The sequence below is a fragment of the Anomaloglossus baeobatrachus genome, chromosome 3, assembly GCF_048569485.1.
Source record: "Anomaloglossus baeobatrachus isolate aAnoBae1 chromosome 3, aAnoBae1.hap1, whole genome shotgun sequence".
NCBI classification, from domain to species: Eukaryota; Metazoa; Chordata; class Amphibia; order Anura; family Aromobatidae; genus Anomaloglossus; species Anomaloglossus baeobatrachus.
Window position 1 is genome coordinate 681,938,524 of NC_134355.1, and position 22,256 is coordinate 681,960,779.

Sequence of the window (22,256 nt, forward strand, 5' to 3'; positions counted from 1 at the left end):
TTCCTTGGAAAGGTCTTCCAGTTCTGTGAGATTCCTGGCTTCTCTTCCATGCACTGGCTCTTTTGAGGTCTAGCCACAGATTTGCAATGAAGTTCAGATCAGGGGACTGTAAGGGCCATTGTAAAACCTTCATCTTGCTTCTCTTGAGGTCATCTATTGTAGATTTGGACGTGTGTTTAGGATCACTATCCATTTGTAGAATTCATCCTTTCTTCTCCTCTTTTCTCCTGTTTTCTCCCCTTTTCTCCTTCAGCTTTACAGATGGTGTTATGTTTGCATCAAGAATTTGATGAAATTTCATTGAATCCATTCTTCCCTCTACCCGTGAAATGTTCCCCGTGCCATTGGCTGGAACACAAGCCCAAAGCATGATTTATCGACCCCATGCTTAATGGTTGACGCAATTTTATTTTCCTGAAATTCTGTGCCCTTGTTTCTCCACACATACCTTTGATCATATTGCCCAAAGCATTCTATTTTAACCTCATCGGTCCACAGGATTTATTTCTTCAATGCATCAGTCTTGTTTAGATGTCCTTTTGCAGACTTCTGACGCTGAGTTTTATGGTGAGGACGCAGGAGAGGTTTTCTTCTGATGACTCTTCTTTGAAGGCCATATTTGTGCAGGTGTCTATGAACAGTAGATCAATCTACCACAACTCCAGAGTCTGCTAAATCTTCCTGAAGGTCTTTTGCAGTCAGGCAGGGGTTCTGATTTGCCTCTCTAGCAATCCTAAAAGCAGCTCTCACAAAAATGTTGCTTGGTCTTCCAGATCTTATCTTCACCTCCACTGTTCCTGGTAATGACCATTTCTTAACTATATCTCAAACTGAGGAAGGGGCAACTTGAAAACACTTTATCTTCTTATAGCCTTCTCCTGCTTTGCGAACCTCCACCATTTTCAGAGTGCTAGGCAGCTGCTTAGAACCACCCATGGCTGCTGTTTTTTGGCACAAGGTTAGAGGAGGCCGGGTTTTTATAAAGCTGTGAAATGTCCATCACCCGGCCTTTCCTAACAATGATAGTGAACAAGCCATAACCCTAACAGGATAATTAAGGTCTGAAACCTTCGTCAAAGTTATTTGAGCACACAAATCTCCAAACTTTTGGATTGGGGCATTTTGGGACTGACCCTGCTATATGTGCACTGGTGTCACTATATGGGCGCTGATATTACAGGCGTCACTGTACGGTATATTTTATTTCATGTATATGGACATGATTACGACTAGTGAAGGAGATGACATCTGATGAGTCTGACGTGTTAAACACATGGAACTTCTTCTTTTGTATTTCTGCAGCTTTTCTTTAAATACTTGAAGGAATGTTCTTCGTAATCCTCATCTGTAATAAGAATGATTATTAGCGAACCGCGGTTTACTCGGGACTTTTCGGAACAAGTGCAGTATAAAGTGAATGGCCCGCAGCCCGGCCACAGAGGAAGCGCAGCCGGGTCCCATGTGGGGGATTACACATTCCAGCGGAGTCCCTGCCCCCAATAAATATCCCAACACTCTGTGTTATGTAACCGGATCCTTCCCCCAGATATTCGCCGCTAAGCGTGCACATAAGGAGCATGCCGGAGACGCTCCCACTAGTGTAATGACAGCTGTATACATGGGAGTAGATGGATAGTAAATTTACTGTTATAATGTATTAAACAAGGTATCAAGAGTAGTGATGGGCGAACCCAAACTGTAAAGTTCGGGGTCTGTACCCATGGTGTCCCTGCACGGACCACAAACACGAACTTCTCATTGTAGTCCGTGTTACTGTTTGGGTTCGGCCATCAGGATAAAAAATTAAAAAAGTTAAAAGGAAGCAAAATGGGGATTACAGCAGGAGAATTATACTTATGTCGCACTGCTTCCGGGTCCGCTCATTAACCCTCATGCATATTCACTGCCTCCCCTTCTGTGATTGGTTGCAGTCAGACTGCTTGCATGTTGATGTCTGGTTATGGAGTATAAAAATAAATAATTCGAAATAATGTCACAGGGTACCCCATATTTTGATACCCAGTGCAGATAAAGCAGACAACTGGAGGCTGATTTTATCAGGCTGGGGAGGCCCATGGTTATTGGGCCCTCCACAGACTAAAAACAGCAGCTTGAAGCTGCCCCAGAGTTGTCATATCCATTAGATGCGCCAATTTCGACGCTTTGCTGTAACGCCTGCCTGGATCCACAGGCTCAGACGGGCTGTAATGGACAGGCTAGAGGGAATCCACTCGCCAAGCAGGACCCCCAGAACCCTGAAACCCTTTAACCCCTATACAGGGATTTGGAATTACACAGGGCCCCGGAGATCACTACCTGTGGAAGGCTGCAGTCTGAGAGAGTAGTCATCAGGCAGGGTCAAACCAGGAATTGCAGAACAGGGACAGAATCGGCAAGCAAAGACGTAATCAGAAAGAAGCAGAGGTCAAAACCGGATCGGGCAGCGAGGTACAAAAACAGCAGGCAGGAGGGTAGTCAGGAAACCAGCAGTAATCAGCACACCAAATCACAGGACGAAACAGGAGCCAGAATTCTCCGAACTATCTCTGGCAGAGGTCAGCACACAGGAGGGGAATTAAAAAGGGTGTGGTGTCTTCCCATAGGCTGTAGCTGAATGATGGTACCTCAGCTGGGAGACACCCGCCACCTACAGTCAGACAGTGGCACTGCAGATCCCCAGGAAACCCAGACCAGTGGATGAACGGAGCCTGCGCCCACCGGTGCCGCTGGCATCAACTCCTCTCCCATCACCAGCACCATGCACGGTAGGAACACGGCGTCGCCTGGCGATCGGAGCAGAAGTCGATGGAGCGGACTCCGGTGGTGACGTAACATTTACCCAGTTCATCCCAATTGACCTGGAGTGGGGGTAATCAGAGGGATATAAAGGGGTTAATGACAGCTGTGATTAATCAAAAAAATCACGGCTACCATCAAGACGAGGTTAGTAATGGGGATTGGACTATGAGAACCCCGATTGCTAACCCTGTAAATAAATGGAATTAATCACAAAACACGGAGAAAAATCCTTTTAAAAAGTAAACACCCTCTTTCTCCAATTTATTAATCCCAAAACTCCCCTGCACATCTCACGCAATCCATACGAGGTCTCTCAATGATCTTGGCTCTGCTACATCTGAGTTCGCAGTGAGCGGTCACAGCAGAAACCATGACCGATCACTGCAACATCAGGGACACACTGACGGAGCTGCAGCTATGAGCAATGACGTGAGTGAGTTCACTTGAAGTCACAGGTTGGGTTGCCACAGTACCCCAGCCATGACCTTGGGTGAACTGACCTCAGGTGAACTCAATGAACTGAGTGACCTTACCTCAGGTGAAGTCATTGAAATCAATGCAGGAGTACCTGATTAGGCAATTGTGTTCATGTTGAGAATTTGGTTGCAGACAGTTCTGTACCAAATCTGCTCTTCCTGGCAAAAAATGCACCTTTTTCTGCCAAGAGATGCAGATTTGGTGCAGAAATGTTTGCAACCAAATGCTCAACGTGCACAAAAGTGCCTAATCTGGTAATCCAGCATCCAGTTTAATGAGTTCACCTCATGTCAATTCACCTGAGGTCACAGCTGGGGTACCGTGGGACAGCCAGCTGTGACCTTAGGTTAACTCATTGAACGCTAGCTGTGACTTTAGGTGAACTTATTGACCTCACTGCCAGATTAGACATTGTGTGCATATTGAGTATTTGGGTGCAGATTGCACAAATCTGCATCTCCTTGGAAAAAACACACCAAAGCTGCAACCAAATACTCAATGTGCACACATCGCCTAATCTGCTAATCTGGCATTGAGTTCAATGAATTTACCTGAGGTTACTTAGGTCCATGAGTTCACCTTAGGTCAGTTCACCTGAAGTCACATCTGGGGTACCGTGGGAACTGGCAGCTGTGACCTAATTGACGTTACCGGCTTACACCTGCGGTTCTGTCACTGTATCCCTGAAGCCTCAGTGATTGGTCACATTTTCTAATGTGACCGCGCACTGCACACTCAGGAAGTAGCAGTTGGGATCGTAGTGGGACATTGTAATGTGGATTGGGTCGACCTGCAGGGGTATTTTGAGGGTTAATTGGGAAAAGAAGGGTTTTTATTTTTTAAAAAAAAGGATTTTTCTCTGGGTTTTGTGTTTCTTTTTACTTATTAACCTCAAGCTTGATGAAGCTGTGATTTTTTATCAAATCATAGCTGTCATTAACCTTTTTATATTACCCCGATTGCCACCTCTCCAGGGAAAGTGGGATGAGCTGGGAAAAGCACTGGAATTTGGTGCATCTGATGGATGCAACAATTCTGGGGCAGCTGTGGGCTACTATTTTTAGGCTGGGGAGGGCCCAATATCCATGGGCCTCCCCAGCCTTAGAATGCCAGCACCCAGCTGTCTGCTTCATCTTGGCTGGGTATCAAACTGGGGGGTATTGAACACACCATTTTTAATATTATCTCCTTATTTATTTAAAGAATTTTAAAAAGGCAGCATGGGATCCCCAATATTTTGATACACAGCCAAGATAACGTACACAGCTTGAGGCTGCAGCCTGTGGCTGTCTGCTTTATCTGCATTGAGTATCAAATTAGGTGGGACACTATGCCATTTTTTCCAATTATTTCTTTATTTTTACACTCCACAACCAATCACAGACACCGGCAGTCTGACTGCAACCAATCACAGATGCTGTCACAGAGGGTAGGCGAAGGAAGCAATAAATATGCATGAAGATTAATGAGCGGATCCAGAAGCAGTGTGGCATACCGTGCTAATACTCGGTAAGTATAATTCTACTGCTTTAATCCCCATTTTGCTTCCTTTTTTAGCTCCTTGGCCCAAATACCATGTTATAGCACCAAAGTTCAGGTCCCCATAGACATATGGGGTTCAGCATCTGGGTTCAAGTCCAGACCCAAAACTTACTTTTAAAAAAAAAAAAATCCATCTGGACCCACTAAACCTGAACATTTGCGAGTTCATCCATCTCTAATTGGGAGGTGATAAGCTGAAGTTACCACCAATTGTCAGGCCAGAGGACATGTCTCCAAAAATTAAGGTCTTTGTTCTTGTGCACATTTGCAAACATTAATCTGGCTTTTTTCTCTTTCTTTTGGAGTGATGGCTTCTCCCTGGCAGAGTGGTCTTGTAGGCCTGTATTGATACAGTACTCATTTCACTGTGGATAATAACACAATCTTACCAGCTTCCGCCAGCATCTTCACAAGGTCTTTTGCTTTTGTTCTTGGATTGATATGCACATGTCTGACCAAAGCATGATCATCTCTGGTACACAGAATCCGTCTCCTTCCTGAGCGGTATGATGGCTGGACATTTCTATCTTGCTTGTACTTGTGTATAATTGTTTGTACAGATGAACGAGGCACCTTCAGGTGTCTGGAAATTGCACCCAAGGGTGAACCAGACTTGTGCAAGTCCACAATTCTCTTCCTGAGATCTTGGCTGATTTCGTTTGACTTTCCCATGATGCTACACAAAGAAGCAATGTGTTTCAGGTGTGCATTACAATACATCCACAGGTGTGTCTCCAATTAACTCATATGTTGCCAATAAACCTATCAGAAGCTTCTAAAGACATGACATCATCAAATGGGCGGTCCTATATTGTTTAAAGGCATCGTACTAAATATATGTAAACTTCTGACTTTGCAGAAAGTAATATAAATGCCTGAAAGTATTCTCTCTCTCATTATTCTGGTATTTATCAAATAGAAATAATTTTGGTTTCTAATTGACCGAAAATGGAAAAGGTTTATTCTGATTTCTTGTCAGATAGTGAGAAAAACCTGCAGATGTGTCTGTGTAGACAGCGGAGGGGGAAAAACCTGCAGATGTGTCTGTGTAGACAGCGGAGGGGGAAAAACCTGCAGATGTGTCTGTGTAGACAGCTGAGGGGGAAAAACCTGCAGATGTGTCTGTATAGAGAGCGGAGGGAAAAACCTGCAGATGTGTCTGTATAGAGTGTGGAGGGAAAAACCTGCAGATGTGTCTGTATAGAGAGCAGAGGGAAAAACCTGCAGATGTGTCTTTATCACACGTCTTGTGTCCTTATAGACTTTACTGCAGATGAAACTTTGTGTTTTCAATAATTGCCCTTTTTTTCTTTTTAGGTGAACCAGGCCCAAGAGGACCAAAGGGCGAGAAAGGAGACCGAGGAGAAACAGGTGAGATATGGACGAGGACAGCACAGGTTTTCACATATTAAAGAGTATTAAACAACTAAATATTATAGTCTACAGTTCAGTGATAGAAAGGTAAAATACAAGAAATGTAACAACAAAACCCACATCCTATGGTGAGGGGAGAAGTAAGAATGGAAACCAATAGGTATCAACAAGAGCTAACACTACAGGAGAGAGGACCCTGCACATAGGAGCTGACACTACAGGAGAGAGAGGACCCTGCACATAAGAACTGACACTATACAGGAGAGAGGACCCCGCACATAAGAGCTGACACTATACAGAAGAGAGGACCCTGCACATAAGAGCTGACACTCTACAGGAGAGACGATCCTGCACATAAGAGCTGACACTATACAGGAGAGAGGACCCTGTACATAAGAGCTGACACTACAGGAGAGAGGACCCTGCACATAAGAGCTGACACTACAGGAGAGAGGACCCCGCACATAAGAGCTGACACTACAGGAGAGAGGACCCTGCACATAAGTGCTGACACTATAAAGGAGAGAGGACCCTGCACATAAGAGCTGACACTACAGGAGAGAGGACCCTGCACATAAGAGCTGACACTACAGGAGAGAGGACCCTGCACATAAGAGCTGACACTACAGGAGAGAGGACCCTGCACATAAGAGCTGACACTACAGGAGAGAGAGGACCCTGCACATAAGAACTGACACTATACAGGAGAGAGGACCCCGCACATAAGAGCTGACACTATACAGAAGAGAGGACCCTGCACATAAGAGCTGACACTCTACAGGAGAGACGATCCTGCACATAAGAGCTGACACTATACAGGAGAGAGGACCCTGTACATAAGAGCTGACACTACAGGAGAGAGGACCCTGCACATAAGAGCTGACACTATAAAGGAGAGAGGACCCTGCACATAAGAGCTGACACTACAGGAGAGAGGACCCCGCACATAAGAGCTGACACTCTACAGGAGAGAGAGGACCCTGCACATAAGAGCTGACACTACAGGAGAGAGAGGACCCTGCACATAAGAGCTGATACTATACAGGAGAGAGGACCCTGCACATAAGAGCTGACACTACAGGAGAGAGAGGACCCTGCACATAAGAGCTGACACTACTGGAGAGAGAGGACCCTGCACATAAGAGCTGACACTACAGGAGAGAGGACCCTGCACATAAGAGCTGACACTACAGGAGAGAGGACCCCGCACATAAGAGCTGACACTCTACAGGAGAGAGAGGACCCTGCACATAAGAGCTGACACTACAGGAGAGAGAGGACCCTGCACATAAGAGCTGATACTATACAGGAGAGAGGACCCTGCACATAAGAGCTGACACTACAGGAGAGAGAGGACCCTGCACATAAGAGCTGATACTATACAGGAGAGAGGACCCTGCACATAAGAGCTGACACTACAGGAGAGAGGACCCTGCACATAAGAGCTGACACTACAGGAGAGAGGACCCTGCACATAAGAGCTGACACTACAGGAGAAAGAACCCTGCACATAAGAGCTGACACTACAGGAGAGAGGACCCTGCACATAAGAGCTGACACTATACAGGAGAGAGGACCCTGCACATAAGAGCTGACACTACAGGAGAGAGGACCCCACACATAAGAGCTGTCACTATACAGGAGAGAGGACCTTGCACATAAGAGCTGACACTACAGGAGAGAGGACCCTGCACATAAGAGCTGTCACTATACAGGAGAGAGGACCCTGCACATAAGAGCTGACACTACAGGAGAGAGGACCCTGCACATAAGAGCTGAAACTATACAGGAGAGAGGACCCTGCACATAAGAGCTGACACTCTACAGGAGAGAGGACACTGCACATAAGAGCTAACACTACAGGAGAGAGGACTCTGCACATAAGAGCTGACACTACAGGAGAGAGGACCCTGCACATAAGAGCTCACACTACAGGAGAGAGGACCCTGCACATAAGAGCTGACACTATACAGGAGAGAGGACCCTGCACATAAGAGCTGACACTACAGGAGAGAGAGAACCCTGCACATAAGAGCTGACACTACAGGAGAGAGGACCCTGCACATAAGAACTGACACTCTACAGGAGAGAGAGGACCCTGCACATAAGAGCTGATACTATACAGGAGAGAGAGGACCCTGCACATAAGAGCTGATACTATACAGGAGAGAGGACCCTGCACATAAGAGCTGACACTACAGGAGAGAGAGGACCCTGCACATAAGAGCTGATACTATACAGGAGAGAGAGGACCCTGCACATAAGAGCTGATACTATACAGGAGAGAGGACCCTGCACATAAGAGCTGACACTACAGGAGAGAGGACCCTGTACATAAGAGCTGATACTATACAGGAGAGAGAGGACCCTGCACATAAGAGCTGATACTATACAGGAGAGAGAGGACCCTGCACATAAGAGCTGACACTACAGGAGAGAGGACCCTGCACATAAGAGCTGACACTATACAGGAGAGAGGACCCTGCACATAAGAGCTGACACTGTACAGGAGAGAGGACCCCGCACATAAGAGCTGACACTACAGGAGAGAGGACCCTGCACATAAGAGCTGACACTACAGGAGAGAGGACCCTGCACATAAGAGCTGACACTCTACAGGAGAGAGGACCCTGCACATAAGAGCTGACACTGCAGGAGAGAGGACCCTGTACATAAGAGCTGACACTATACAGGAGAGAGGACCCTGCACATAAGAGCTGACACTATACAGGAAAGAGGGCCCTGCACATAAGAGCTGACACTACAGGAGAGAGGACCCTGCACATAAGAGCTGACACTACAGGAGAGAGGACCCTGCACATAAGAGCTGACACTACAGGAGAGAGAGGACCCTGCACATAAGAGCTGACACTACAGGAGAGAGGACCCTGCACATAAGAGCTGACACTACAGGAGAGAGGACCCTGCACATAAGAGCTGACACTACAGGAGAGAGGATCCTGCACATAAGAGCTGACACTACAGGAGAGAGGACCCTGTACATATAAGAGCTGACACTACAGGAGAGCGGACCCTGCACATAAGAGCTGACACTACAGGAGAGAGGATCCTGCACATAAGAGCTGACACTACAGGAGAGAGGACCCTGCACATAAGAGCTGACACTACAGGAGAGAGGATCCTGCACATAAGAACTGACACTACATGAGAGAGGACCCCGCACATAAGAGCTGACACTACAGGAGAGAGGACCCTGCACATAAGAGCTGACACTATACAGGAGAGAAAGGACCCTGCACATAAGAGCTGACACTATACAGGAGAGAGAGGACCCTGCACATAAGAGCTGACACTACAGGAGAGAGGACCCTGCACATAAGAGCTGACACTATACAGGAGAGAAAGGACCCTGCACATAAGAGCTGACACTATACAGGAGAGAGAAGACCCTGCACATAAGAACTGACACTACAGAAGAAAGGACCCTGCACATAAGAGCTGTCACTATACAGGAGAGAGGACCCTGCACATAAGAGCTGACACTACAGGAGAGAGGATCCTGCACATAAGAGCTGACACTGCAGGAGAGAGGACCCTGCACATAAGGGCTGACACTACAGGAGAGAGGACCCTGCACATAAGATCTGACACTATACAGGAGAGAAGACCCTGCACATAAGAGCTGACACTATACAGGAGAGAAGACCCTGCACATAAGAGCTGACACTACAGAAGAAAGGACCCTGCACATAAGAGCTGTCACTATACAGGAGAGAGGACCCTGCACATAAGAACTGACACTACAGAAGAAAGGACCCTGCACATAAGAGCTGACACTACAGGAGAGAGGATCCTGCACATAAGAACTGACACTACAGAAGAAAGGACCCTGCACATAAGAGCTGTCACTATACAGGAGAGAGGACCCTGCACATAAGAGCTGACACTACAGGAGAGAAGACCCTGCACATAAGAACTGACACTACAGAAGAAAGGACCCTGCACATAAGAGCTGTCACTATACAGGAGAGAGGACCCCGCACATAAGAGCTGACATTATACAGGAGAGAGGACCCTGCACATAAGAGATGACACTACAGGAGAGAGGAACCTGCACATAAGAGGTGACACTACAGGAGAGAAGACCCTGCACATAAGAGCTGACACTACAGGAGAGAGGACCCTGCACATAAGAGCTGACACTACAGGAGAGAGGACCCTGCACATAAGAGCTGACACTAAAGGAGAGAGGACCTGCACATAAGAGCTGACACTACAGGAGAGAGGACCCTGCACATAAGAGCTGACACTATACAGGAGAGAGAGGACCCTGCACATAAGAGCTGACACTACAGGAGAGAGGACCCTGCACATAAGAGCTGACACTACAGGAGAGAGGACACTGCACATAAGAGCTGACACTATACAGGAGAGAGAGGACCCTGCACATAAGAGCTGACACTATACAGGAGAGAAGACCCTGCAAATAAGAGCTGACACTATACAGGAGAGAGGACCCCGCACTTAAGAGCTGACACTACAGGAGAGAGGACCCTGCCCATAAGAGCTGACACTACAGGAGAAAGGACCCTGCACATAAGAGATGACACTACAGGAGAGAGGAACCTGCACATAACAGCTGACACTACAGGAGAGAGGACCCTGCACATAAGGGCTGACACTACAGGAGAGAGGACCCTGCACATAAGAGCTGACACTACAGGAGAGAGGACCTTGCACATAAGAGCTGACACTACAGGAGAGAGGACCTTGCACATAAGAGCTGACACTACAGGAGAGAGGACCCTGCACATAAGAGCTGACACTACAGGAGAGAGGACACTGCACATAAGAGCTGACACTATACAGGAGAGAGGACCCTGCACATAAGAGCTGACACTATACAGGAGAGAGGACCCCGCACATAAGAGCAGACACTATACAGGAGAGAGGACCCTGCACATAAGAGCTGACACTACAGGAGAGAGGACCCTGCACATAAGAGCTGACACTATACAGAAGAGAGGACCCCGCACATAACAGCTGACACTATACAGGAGAGAAGACCCTGCACATAAGAGCTGACACTACAGGAGACAGGACCCTGCACATAAGAGCTGACACTATACAGGAGAGAGGACCCCGCACATAAGAGCTGACACTACAGGAGAGAGGACCCTGCACATAAGAGCTGACACTACAGGAGAGAGGACCCTGCACATAAGATCTGACACTACAGGAGAGAGGACCCTGCACATAAGTGCTGACACTACAGGAGAGACGACCCTGCACATAACAGCTGACACTACAGGAGAGAGGACCCTGCACATAAGAGCTGACACTATACAGGAGAGAGGACCCTGCACATAAGAGCTGACACTACAGGAGAGAGGACCCCGCACATAAGAGCTGACACTCTACAGGAGAGAGAGGACCCTGCACATAAGAGCTGACACTATACAGGAGAGAGGACCCTGCACATAAGAACTGACACTACAGGAGAGAGGACCCTGCACATAAGAGCTGACACTATACAGGAGAGAGGACCCTGCACATAAGAGCTGACACTACAGGAGAGAGGACCCCGCACATAAGAGCTGACACTCTACAGGAGAGAGAGGACCCTGCACATAAGAGCTGACACTATACAGGAGAGAGGACCCCACACATAAGAGCTGACACTACAGGAGAGAGAGGACCCTGCACATAAGAGCTGACACTATACAGGAGAGAGGACCCTGCACATAAGAGCTGACACTACAGGAGAGAGGACCCCGCACATAAGAGCTGACACTCTACAGGAGAGAGAGGACCCTGCACATAAGAGCTGACACTATACAGGAGAGAGGACCCCACACATAAGAGCTGACACTACAGGAGAGAGAGGACCCTGCACATAAGAGCTGACACTACAGGAGAGAGGACCCTGCACATAAGAGCTGACACTATACAAGAGAGAGGACCCTGCACATAAGAGCTGACACTACAGGAGAGAGGACCCCGCACATAAGAGCTGACACTCTACAGGAGAGAGAGGACCCTGCACATAAGAGCTGACACTACAGGAGAGAGGACCCCACACATAAGAGCTGACACTACAGGAGAGAGAGGACCCTGCACATAAGAGCTGACACTACAGGAGAGAGGACCCTGCACATAAGAGCTGACACTACAGGAGAGAGAGGACCCTGCACATAAGAGCTGACACTACAGGAGAGAGGACCCCACACATAAGAGCTGACACTACAGGAGAGAGAGGACCCCGCACATAAGAGCTGACACTACAGGAGAGAGGACCCTGCACATAAGAGCTGACACTATACAAGAGAGAGGACCCTGCACATAAGAGCTGATACTATACAGGAGAGAGGACCCTGCACATAAGAGCTGACACTACAGGAGAGAGGACCCCACACATAAGAGCTGTCACTATACAGGAGAGAGGACCCTGCACATAAGAGCTGACACTACAGGAGAGAGGACCCTGCACATAAGAGCTGACACTATACAGGAGAGAGGACCCTGCATATAAGAGCTGACACTACAGGAGAGAGGACCCTGCACATAAGAGCTGACACTACAGGAGAGAGGACCCTGCACATAAGAGCTGACACTACAGGAGAGAGGACCCTGCACATAAGAGCTGACACTACAGGAGAGAGAGGACCCTGCACATAAGAACTGACACTACAGAAGAGAGGACCCTGCACATAAGAGCTGACACTACAGGAGAGAGGACCCTGCACATAAGAGCTGACACTGTACAGGAGAGAGGACCCTGCACATAAGAGCTGACACTACAGGAGAGAGGACCCTGCACAAAAGAGCTGACATTACAGGAGAGAGAAGACCCTGCACATAAGAACTGACACTACAGAAGAGAGGACCCTGCACATAAGAGCTGACACTCTACAGGAGAGAGGACCCTGCACATAAGAGCTAACACTACAGGAGAGAGGACCCTGCACATAAGAGCTGACACTACAGGAGAGAGGACCCTGCACATAAGAGCTGACACTACAGGAGAGAGGACCCTGCACATAAGAGCTGACACTACAGGAGAGAGGACCCTGCACATAAGAGCTGACACTACAGGAGAGAGGACCCTGCACATAAGAGCTGACACTACAGGAGAGAGGACCCCGCACATAAGAGCTGACACTACAGGAGAGAGGACCCTGTACATAAGAGCTGACACTACAGGAGAGAGGACCCTGCACATAAGAGCTGACATTACAGGAGAGAGGACCCTGCACATAAGAGCTGACACTACAGGAGAAAGGACCCTGCACATAAGAGCTGACACTACAGGAGAGAGGACCCCGCACATAAGAGCTGACACTACAGGAGAGAGGACCCTGCACATAAGAGCTGACACTACAGGAGAGAGGACCCTGCACATAAGAGCTGACACTACAGGAGAGAGGACCCTGCACATAAGAGCTGACACTACAGGAGAGAGGATCCTGCACATAAGAGCTGACACTACAGGAGAGAGGACCCTGCACATAAGAGCTGACACTATACAGGAGAGAGCACCCTGCACATAAGAACTCACACTATACAGGAGAGAGGACCCTGCACATAAGAGCTGACACTATACAGGAGAGAGGACCCTGCACATAAGAGCTGACACTATACAGGAGAAAGGACCCTGCACATAAGAGCTGACACTACAGGAGAGAGGACCCTGCACATAAGAGCTGACACTATACAGGAGAGAGGACCCTGCACATAAGAGCTGACACTACAGGAGAGAGGACCCTGCACATAAGAGCTGACACTACAGGAGAGAGGATCCTGCACATAAGAGCTGACACTACAGGAGAGAGGACCCTGCACATAAGAGCTGACACTCTACAGGAGAGAGGACCCTGCACATAAGAGCTGACACTACAGGAGAGAGAGGACCCTGCACATAAGAGCTGACACTACAGGAGAGAGGACCCTGCACATAAGAGCTGACACTACAGGAGAGAGGGCCCTGCACATAAGAGCTGACACTACAGGAGAGAGGACCCTGCACATAAGAGCTGACACTACAGGAGAGAGGATCCTGCACATAAGAGCTGACACTACAGGAGAGAGGACCCTGCACATAAGAGCTGATGTCGCGGGCGGGGAGGAGGGTGTCAGCACACCGCGCTCACCCCTTCTGCTCGGGTCCGGCAGTTGCTCCTGGTGGCTCGAGCTGCGGGCCGGATCCCGGGGTGTCTCGAGCGACACTCCTCGCCCGTGAGTGAAAAGGGGGTGGGTGTTTGTTGGGATTATAGTTCGTGACGCCACCCACGGTTGTGGTGATGGCACCACCGCTGCTCAGTGTGGGGGTCCCGGGGATGGTGATAGGAGCAGCCAGGTGTTGTGTTGCCCCTCCGTGGGTAGGGGTTGGTGATCCCGGGGCCCGGTGAAGAGATGTGAAGTGTAGGGCCTGGAGGGCGCAGGGACGCGGGGGCAGCGCTATGCCTTGCGGCACTGTGGTACTCACTCAGCCTGAGACACGGACACAGTTTGTACGGTAAACCAACGGCTGGTAGGACGGTCCCACAGACGGTTGCACCTGCACTCCCGGTAGGTGACGGTGACGTCTCTCTTCCTTGCACCTGTTTGACTGATGGTAGCGGTGGATTCCCTCCGGTTACCCGCTCCCCGACTGCAATCTGGGCCGGAGGAGCTCTACACTTTGCCCGCAGGCGCTGGCCCTGGGGAAACTGGTGCCTTGGCGGTGGCGGTGTCTCCCCGGTAATGGTCGGGCTGTTGCCGTCAATCGGGACTTTGTTGCTGGGGGATCTTCGTCCCCTTCGCTGACGGATTCGGCAAATTGGGCGACTCCTAGCCTTGCCGGGGTCCGAGAGGCCCCTGCCCTGGTGCTGACTGTCCTTCGGAACACTGCTCCAGACCACCGGGCACACAGCCAACGGGGTCCTTGCAGGAACTTCCAAACGGTCCCCCTCCGGACAGTCACCGCCGTCGCTGACCTTGCTGTTCTAGCCCTACACACAGCTGGGCTCTCAGGCTTCTCCTTCTCTCTGCTCTGTCACCACTTCTTGCTTTCCTCCTGTTCCACTTTCCTTTCCTTCACTTTCACTTCTTGTTGTTTACTCTAGCCCCTGCCTGGGCTACTCTGCTTCTTTACTCAAGCCCTGCCTGGGCTAATCTGCTCCTCACTCCTTCATGTCCCTGAGCTTTCTCTGCTCTTCACTCAAGCTCCTCCTGAGCTAATCTGCCTGGTAACTTCCTGCCTCCAGAGTTGTGAGCTCCTTGGTGGGAGGAGCCAACCGCCTGGCCCACCCCCTGGTGTGCATCACAGACTCCTGGAGGGAGGCAACAAGGATTTCTGGTTAGCAGGTGTGCCTACCTGGAGTGTGGGGTGTAGTGGTGTTGTTATCTGTGTCCCCTGGCTTGCCCAGGGCGACACACTGACACTACAGGAGAGAGGACCCCGCACATAAGAGCTGACACTACAGGAGAGAGGACACTGCACATAAGAGCTGACACTATACAGGAGAGAGAGGACCCTGCACATAAGAGCTGACACTACAGGAGAGAGGATCCTGCACATAAGAGCTGACACTACAGGAGAGAGGACCCCGCACATAAGAGCTGACACTACAGGAGAGAGGACACTGCACATAAGAGCTGACACTATACAGGAGAGAGAGGACCCTGCACATAAGAGCTGACACTACAGGAGAGAGGACCCTGCACATAAGAGCTGACACTACAGGAGAGAGGATCCTGCACATAAGAGCTGACACTACAGGAGAGAGAACCCTGCACATAAGAGCTGACACTACAGGAGAGAGGACCCTGCACATAAGAGCTGACACTATACAGGAGAAAGGACCCTGCACATAAGAGCTGACACTACAGGAGAGAGAGGACCCTGCACATAAGAGCTGACACTATACAGGAGAGAGGATCTTGCACATAAGAGCTGACACTACAGGAGAGAAAACCCTGCAGATAAGAGATGACACTACAGGAGAGAGGACCCTGCACATAAGAGCTGACACTACAGGAGAGAGGATCCTGCACATAAGAGCTGACACTACAGGAGAGAGAACCCTGCACATAAGAGCTGACACTACAGGAGAGAGGACCCTGCACATAAGAGCTGACACTACAGGAGAGAGGACCCTGCACATAAGAGCTCTCCTGTTGGTCTTTAGGATTGTCTGGCTCCGTCGTCTCCTCAGGACGATGTGTCGGAGTAATGCACTTACAGCAAAACGCGTGCATAACTTTAGCCTAAGTCACGTAATCGGAGCCAGTACCGGGAGAGAGGTCACGTCTCCTGTGAACGCGTTTCGCGGCAGCCATCCTGCGATGTTTTTCATCCATGAACAGAACCTCATTGTGTCGCGAGCTCCTCGCAGGAGACAAACAGACACTTTCCCTAACGGAAAACAGCACAGGAGTGAAAAATGTGTTCTCTCCTTCCCAATGTGTGATCTCCTGGAGCTGCTCTGGGCAGACGTGGTGGGACGGGACTTCTTCTCTCCAGTTTAGTGGTGGTTACAGCTTCTGTTTCTTGTCGACACTAGACAAGTCCATTTTGGTCATTGAGTTTCATCCTGGTGGTAATGGCGACATCCTTTTTTGAAAATATCTTGTCCATAGACTGGAGATTTTAGTTGGCAGGTTCCATCAGTTTTGGTTGGATTTAGTAAACCCTTAGAGATATCTATGGGATGGGTCCAACTGGTGCAGTGAGAGCCAGATCAATCATGACCATTGACTATGGAGATCCACCACTGGGGTTTGGACACTCAATGATTTCTGTTGGGGGCCATATGCATTAACCAAACTTGTCCACATGGACAAAGGACAAGATGTCTATAAGGATTGGGCAAAGTGGATTTCAAACCAAATAGTGTATATATCCTGCTGTCATTGACCCTATGGCCAACCATTGAGGTGTGCATGGGGGTTCCATAGAAAGTTTGAGGCTTGTGACCACCATAGGTCTTTAAAATTAAAGGGGTTTTACTATCAGGATTCTGCTACTACTTTATTATCAGTGCTATATACAGCCTTTGGGCCCTCCACCAACCATAAAAGTATAGGGACCACAGCTGTGGTGTACTGTAACACTACATCCCCATAAGGAGGGGGTTTTAGAGATCGCACCACGTGTCTATAGACCATGCATGGCATTGCAGCTCAGTTTCATAGCTTTTAAGGTTGAAGGTAGTTTAAGTCCATCAAGTTCAACCCACAGCCTAATATGTTGATCCAGAGGAAGGCAAAAATCCGATGCGGCAGACAGTAAGCAGGGAAAAAAAATTATTATCCTACTCTACGTACGGCAATCAGACGAGTTCCCTAGATCATCACCGGTAATATTTCTTTCAGCTTTCAGCCTAATTCTCTGAAATCATTTCTAAGGACCTTCAACCTACCTCTAACTTTGTCATTTGTGTCAATGTGCACCATGAGCGCAGGAATCTGACAACCTGATCAGCGCTGTGCCGAATTCGAGCACTAGGAAGACAAAAAACTGTCCGACAATCCCTGACTTTGTGACAGATTGCCCTATCTGTTCCCTTAATAATAGAGACCCCCCACTACCAACACCTGTCTGGCCTGCAATCCTGTTTCCTCACTCATTAAGGGTTTTTTATTTAAATTCTTCAAATCAAAAAAATTCTCAAATTTCAGAAAACAATTTCAAAACATTTTCATGAATTATTATAAAGTTTTGGCTCCTGCACATTACACTCCTCCTCCACATCTACCCGGGCAAGCCACTGCTCAGTGAGCAGCAAACTGCTTTCCATATTGTCTATGGATCTCAGTGTTGCCAGTTGCTCATTCAGGCCTTGTGCACACGCTACGTTTTTTTCACGTTTTTCGGGTGCACTTTTGGTCCCAATACTGCATTCATTTCCTTCCCCAGCAAAGTCTATGAGATTTCATTTTTGCTGTGCTTGGAGCTGGTGGGGGATTGATTCCTGGTATCTGGCCAAATGCCGGTCCCCATATAAAGTCTATGGGGAGCAGAATCTGTCACAAAGGGGTAGGAACAAGCACTTCATACTTACCGAGTCACTGATGCAGCTGTCAAATTGCTCCCGCAGCCTCTCATTCTTCTTCTTCTCCCGCCCACCGGCATCTGTGATTGGGTGCAGTCAGACGAGCTACCACGCTGATTGGCAGTGTGTTTGAGGCTTCCAATCACAGATGCCAGTGGGCGGGTGTATATTGTACAGTAAAATAAATAAATTAAAAAATTGGCATTGGAGTCCCCCATATTATACTAGCACAAATAAAGCCCAGCAGCTAGGAGCTGGTATTCTCAGGCTGGGGATACCCATGGTTATTGGGTGCCCCTAGCCTAAAAAGATCAGCCAGCAGCCTCCCTGAATTGCTGCATCCATTAGATGTGACAGTCCCGACACTTTACCCAGCTCTTCCCGATTGCCCTGTTGTGGAGGCAATCGGGGTAATGAGGAAGTTAATAGCAGCCTACAGCTGCCACTAAGCCCTAAATTAGTGATGGCAGCGTCTATGAGACACCCCCTCATCACTAATCTGTAAGTGAAAATAAACACAAACACCAAAAATATCCTTTATTTGAAATAAAAGACAAAAAGTACCCTCTTTCACCACTTTATTAACACCCAAAACACCCCCGCAGGTCCGACGTAATCCACGGCGCTTCCAGCACTGCTACATCTGAAACTCACAGTGAGCGCCATAAAACATGACCGCCCACTGTGAGTTCCACGCAGCGACTGAAGTGAGTTGCGCTATTAGCGGTGACGTCACTCAGGTTAGCCACGGCCACAGCTGGAGTCCTTCACCTGTGACAGCAAATCACCCGAGTGACTGAAGTGAGCTGTGTGATCAGTGGTGACATCACTCAGGTTAGCTGGAGTCCTCCACCTGTGACCGCAAATCACCCGAGTGAAGTCACCACTGATCAAGTGACTCACTTCAGTCGCTGCGTGGAGCTCACAGCGGGCAGTCATGTTCTATGGCGCTCGCTGTGAACTTCAGATTTTTGGCACGGGTGCATTTTTGGGGGGCCAAAAAGGGGAACTTTGTGGTCACCACAAAGATGCAACGTGCGCACGTAGCCTTAGGTGCAGCACCTGGGCTTCAAAATTCACAGTGTGCATGCATCTCGCACAGCAGTATGCACCCTCAAACGTCAGTACATGCGACAAGATGTACACTGGATGGCATTGTCAACAATGGAGCACATTGTCCTAATGGGGACTGCACAAGACAGAAATATATAACAGATAAACAAATAAATACAAACAATTCAGTACAAGTTGCTCCTTTCTAAACTCCCTGAATCACAAATCACATTCACAATGGAAGATCATTTATAACTCACTGCAATGCTTGGAAAGGAGTGAAGCCCCCAAGCAGCTGCTACTTATCAACCCTTAATTATGTACTCAAACCCATAATTAATAAAGCTTGGTTCCATTGAAGTGAGTTAGTCTGGGCTGCAATACCCCGCCCTACCTGCGAACAGCTGTGGCGCTGTTTTTTGAAGAAATGTTTGTTTTCTAATCCTGCACAACCCCTTTAAAGTGAATCTTTACCTTTAAACACTTTGTCATATCTTCATCGAAACATTCAGAGCTTATTAATTTCTCAATATAAATTTTTAATGGTTGTAGATATTTTTGACTTTATATATATATATATCTCCAAACCCCCTGAACAGGACATTACTGGATACGTTTCTAACTTCTAACATAAGATGATAATTTTTTACATAATTTGTCTATACACAGCTCTGGCAAAAATTAAGAGACCACCTCCAAATTGTCAGTTTTTCTGATTTTTCTCTTTATATTTATGAGTAAACTGTAAATTGCTCTTTTATTCTATAATCTACTGACGACGTCTCCGAATTTCCAGCAATAAATTTTGTATTTATTTTCTGAAAATGAGAAATGGTCAAAATAACAGAACAATGCACAAATAATGCAAAGAAAACAAGTCCATAATCATTTAGAGACAACAATACTAATAATGTTTTACCTCCGGAAGAGTCAGAAGTCAATATTTTGTGGGATAACCATGATGTTTAATCCCAGCTTTCATGCGTCTTGGCCGCTTTCTACCAGTCTGTCACACTGCTTTTGGGTGACCTTATGCCACTCCTGGTACAAAAATGTAAGCAGTTCTACTTTGATGGCTTGTGACTATCCATCTTCCTCTTGATTACATTCCAGAGGTTTTCAATGGGGTTCAGGTCTGGAGATTGGGCTGGCCATGACAGGGTTTTGATGTGGTGGTCCTTCATCCACACATTGATTGCCCAGCTGTGTGTCATGAAGCAAGAGGAAGGGAATTGTCATGCATTATATATTGAGCTGAGTGCCAATGCCTGCTTCTTTTCCTCTCTAGTATCAGCTGTGTGTCATGGCGCATTGTCCTACTGGAAAAAAACAGTCCTCAGAATTGGGGAACATTGCCTGAATAGAAGGAAGCAACTGTTTTTCCAGGATAACCTTGTATGCGGCTTGATTCATAGTTTAATCTGCCCAATTCCAGCCTTGCTGAAGCATCCCCAGATCATCACCGATTCTTCACCAAATTTCACAGTGGGTGCAAGACACTGTGGCTTGTACACCTCTCCAGGTCTCCTCCTAACCATTAGACAACCAGGTGTTGGGCAAAGCTGAAAATTAAACTCATCAGAAAAGATTACCTTACTCTAGAAATTGGGCAGGAATTGGGCAGATTTGTGAAGGACGTATGAATCAAGCTGCATACAAGGTTATCCTGGAAAAACAGTTGCTTCCTTCTGCTCAGGCAATGTTCCCCAACTCTGAGGACTGGTTTTTCCAGCAGGACAATGCCACATAGCTAGGTCAATCAATGTGTGGATGAAGGACCACCACATCAAAACTCTGTCATGGCCAGCCCAATCTCCAGACCTGAACCCCATTGAAAACCTCTGGAATGTAATCAAAAGGAAGATGGATAGCCACAAGCCATCAAACAAAGAAGAACTGCTTACATTTTTGCACCAGGAGTGGCATAAAGTCACCTAAAAGCAGTGTGAAGACTGGTGGAAAGCAGTCAAGACGCAATTTACATTTTACTCCAAAATATAAAGAGAAAAATCAGAAAAACTGACAATTTTGCAGCGGCCTCTTAATTTGTGCCAGAGCTGTATTATCACACTCATATAATTAACCCCCGATGGGTATATTATGTTTGTTTGAATCATCATCTTTGACTCTGCAGTTTCCTCCCATACAATTAGGTCTTCGCCTTTTTGTTATTTACATTCTGTACATTTCTCTATATCTGTAAATATTCTGTATCTCTCTCTTTTCCCACATACTTATTCATGCTATTTTTATTCATAGCGAAAAAGCCTCGGAAGAATTGAAACGTTATTTAATCTTGATCACCTGCATACAGGAACGCGCTTGATCATCTATTGTGGAACTAAAAATTTGTATTTGCATCTATCCAAGAATTTGCAGAAAATACTATTTACATTTCTGCCTTCCAGTAGCCACCACTAGGGGGAGCTCAGCAGCTTACTATATGCAGAGTTCACTGTATGTACATAGTGCAGTAAGCGCCATTTGTTGAGGAACTTTACATGAAATATCAAAAGTAAATGTATTTAACCCTAATTTCCTACTCCTCCCACGGCTCCTTGTGTCTCTCCCGAACTTGCTGCCCCCAGAATCCTGTCTCTCTCCCCGACCCTATGTCCCCCAAACACCACCAACTTCCTATCTCTCAGCCACCTCCTATCTTCCTCCTTTGTCTTTATTTTTCCTGGTGTAACACCTGCCTGGATCAACAGACTCAGGTGGGATGTAATGGACAGACTAGAGGGAAGCCACTCACCAAGCAGGACCCCCAGAACCCTGAAACCCTTTAACCCCTATACAGGGATTTGGAATTACACAAGGCCCTGGAGATCACTACCTGTGGAAGGCTGCAGTCTGATGAGAGTAGTTGTCAGGCAGGGTCAAACCAGGAATAGCAGAAGAGGGACAGAATCGGCAGACAAGGACGTAATCAGAAAATGTAGCAGAGGTCAAATCCGGATCGGGCAGCGAGGTACAAAAACAGCAGGCAGGAGGGTAGTCAGGAAACACGCAGAA

The 22,256-nt window shown here is 47.8% G+C and overlaps 1 protein-coding gene across 1 annotated transcript in view; it reads left to right on the forward strand.

Annotated features, from left to right (window-relative positions):
- SCARA5 (scavenger receptor class A member 5) overlaps positions 1-22,256 on the forward strand; it is a 332,968-nt gene that overhangs the window by 256,461 nt on the left and 54,251 nt on the right. Inside the window, exon 7 of the mRNA XM_075341303.1 lies at positions 6,136-6,189. Coding sequence (XP_075197418.1) covers positions 6,136-6,189 — 54 coding nt within the window. The remainder of the gene's footprint in view (positions 1-6,135; positions 6,190-22,256) is intronic.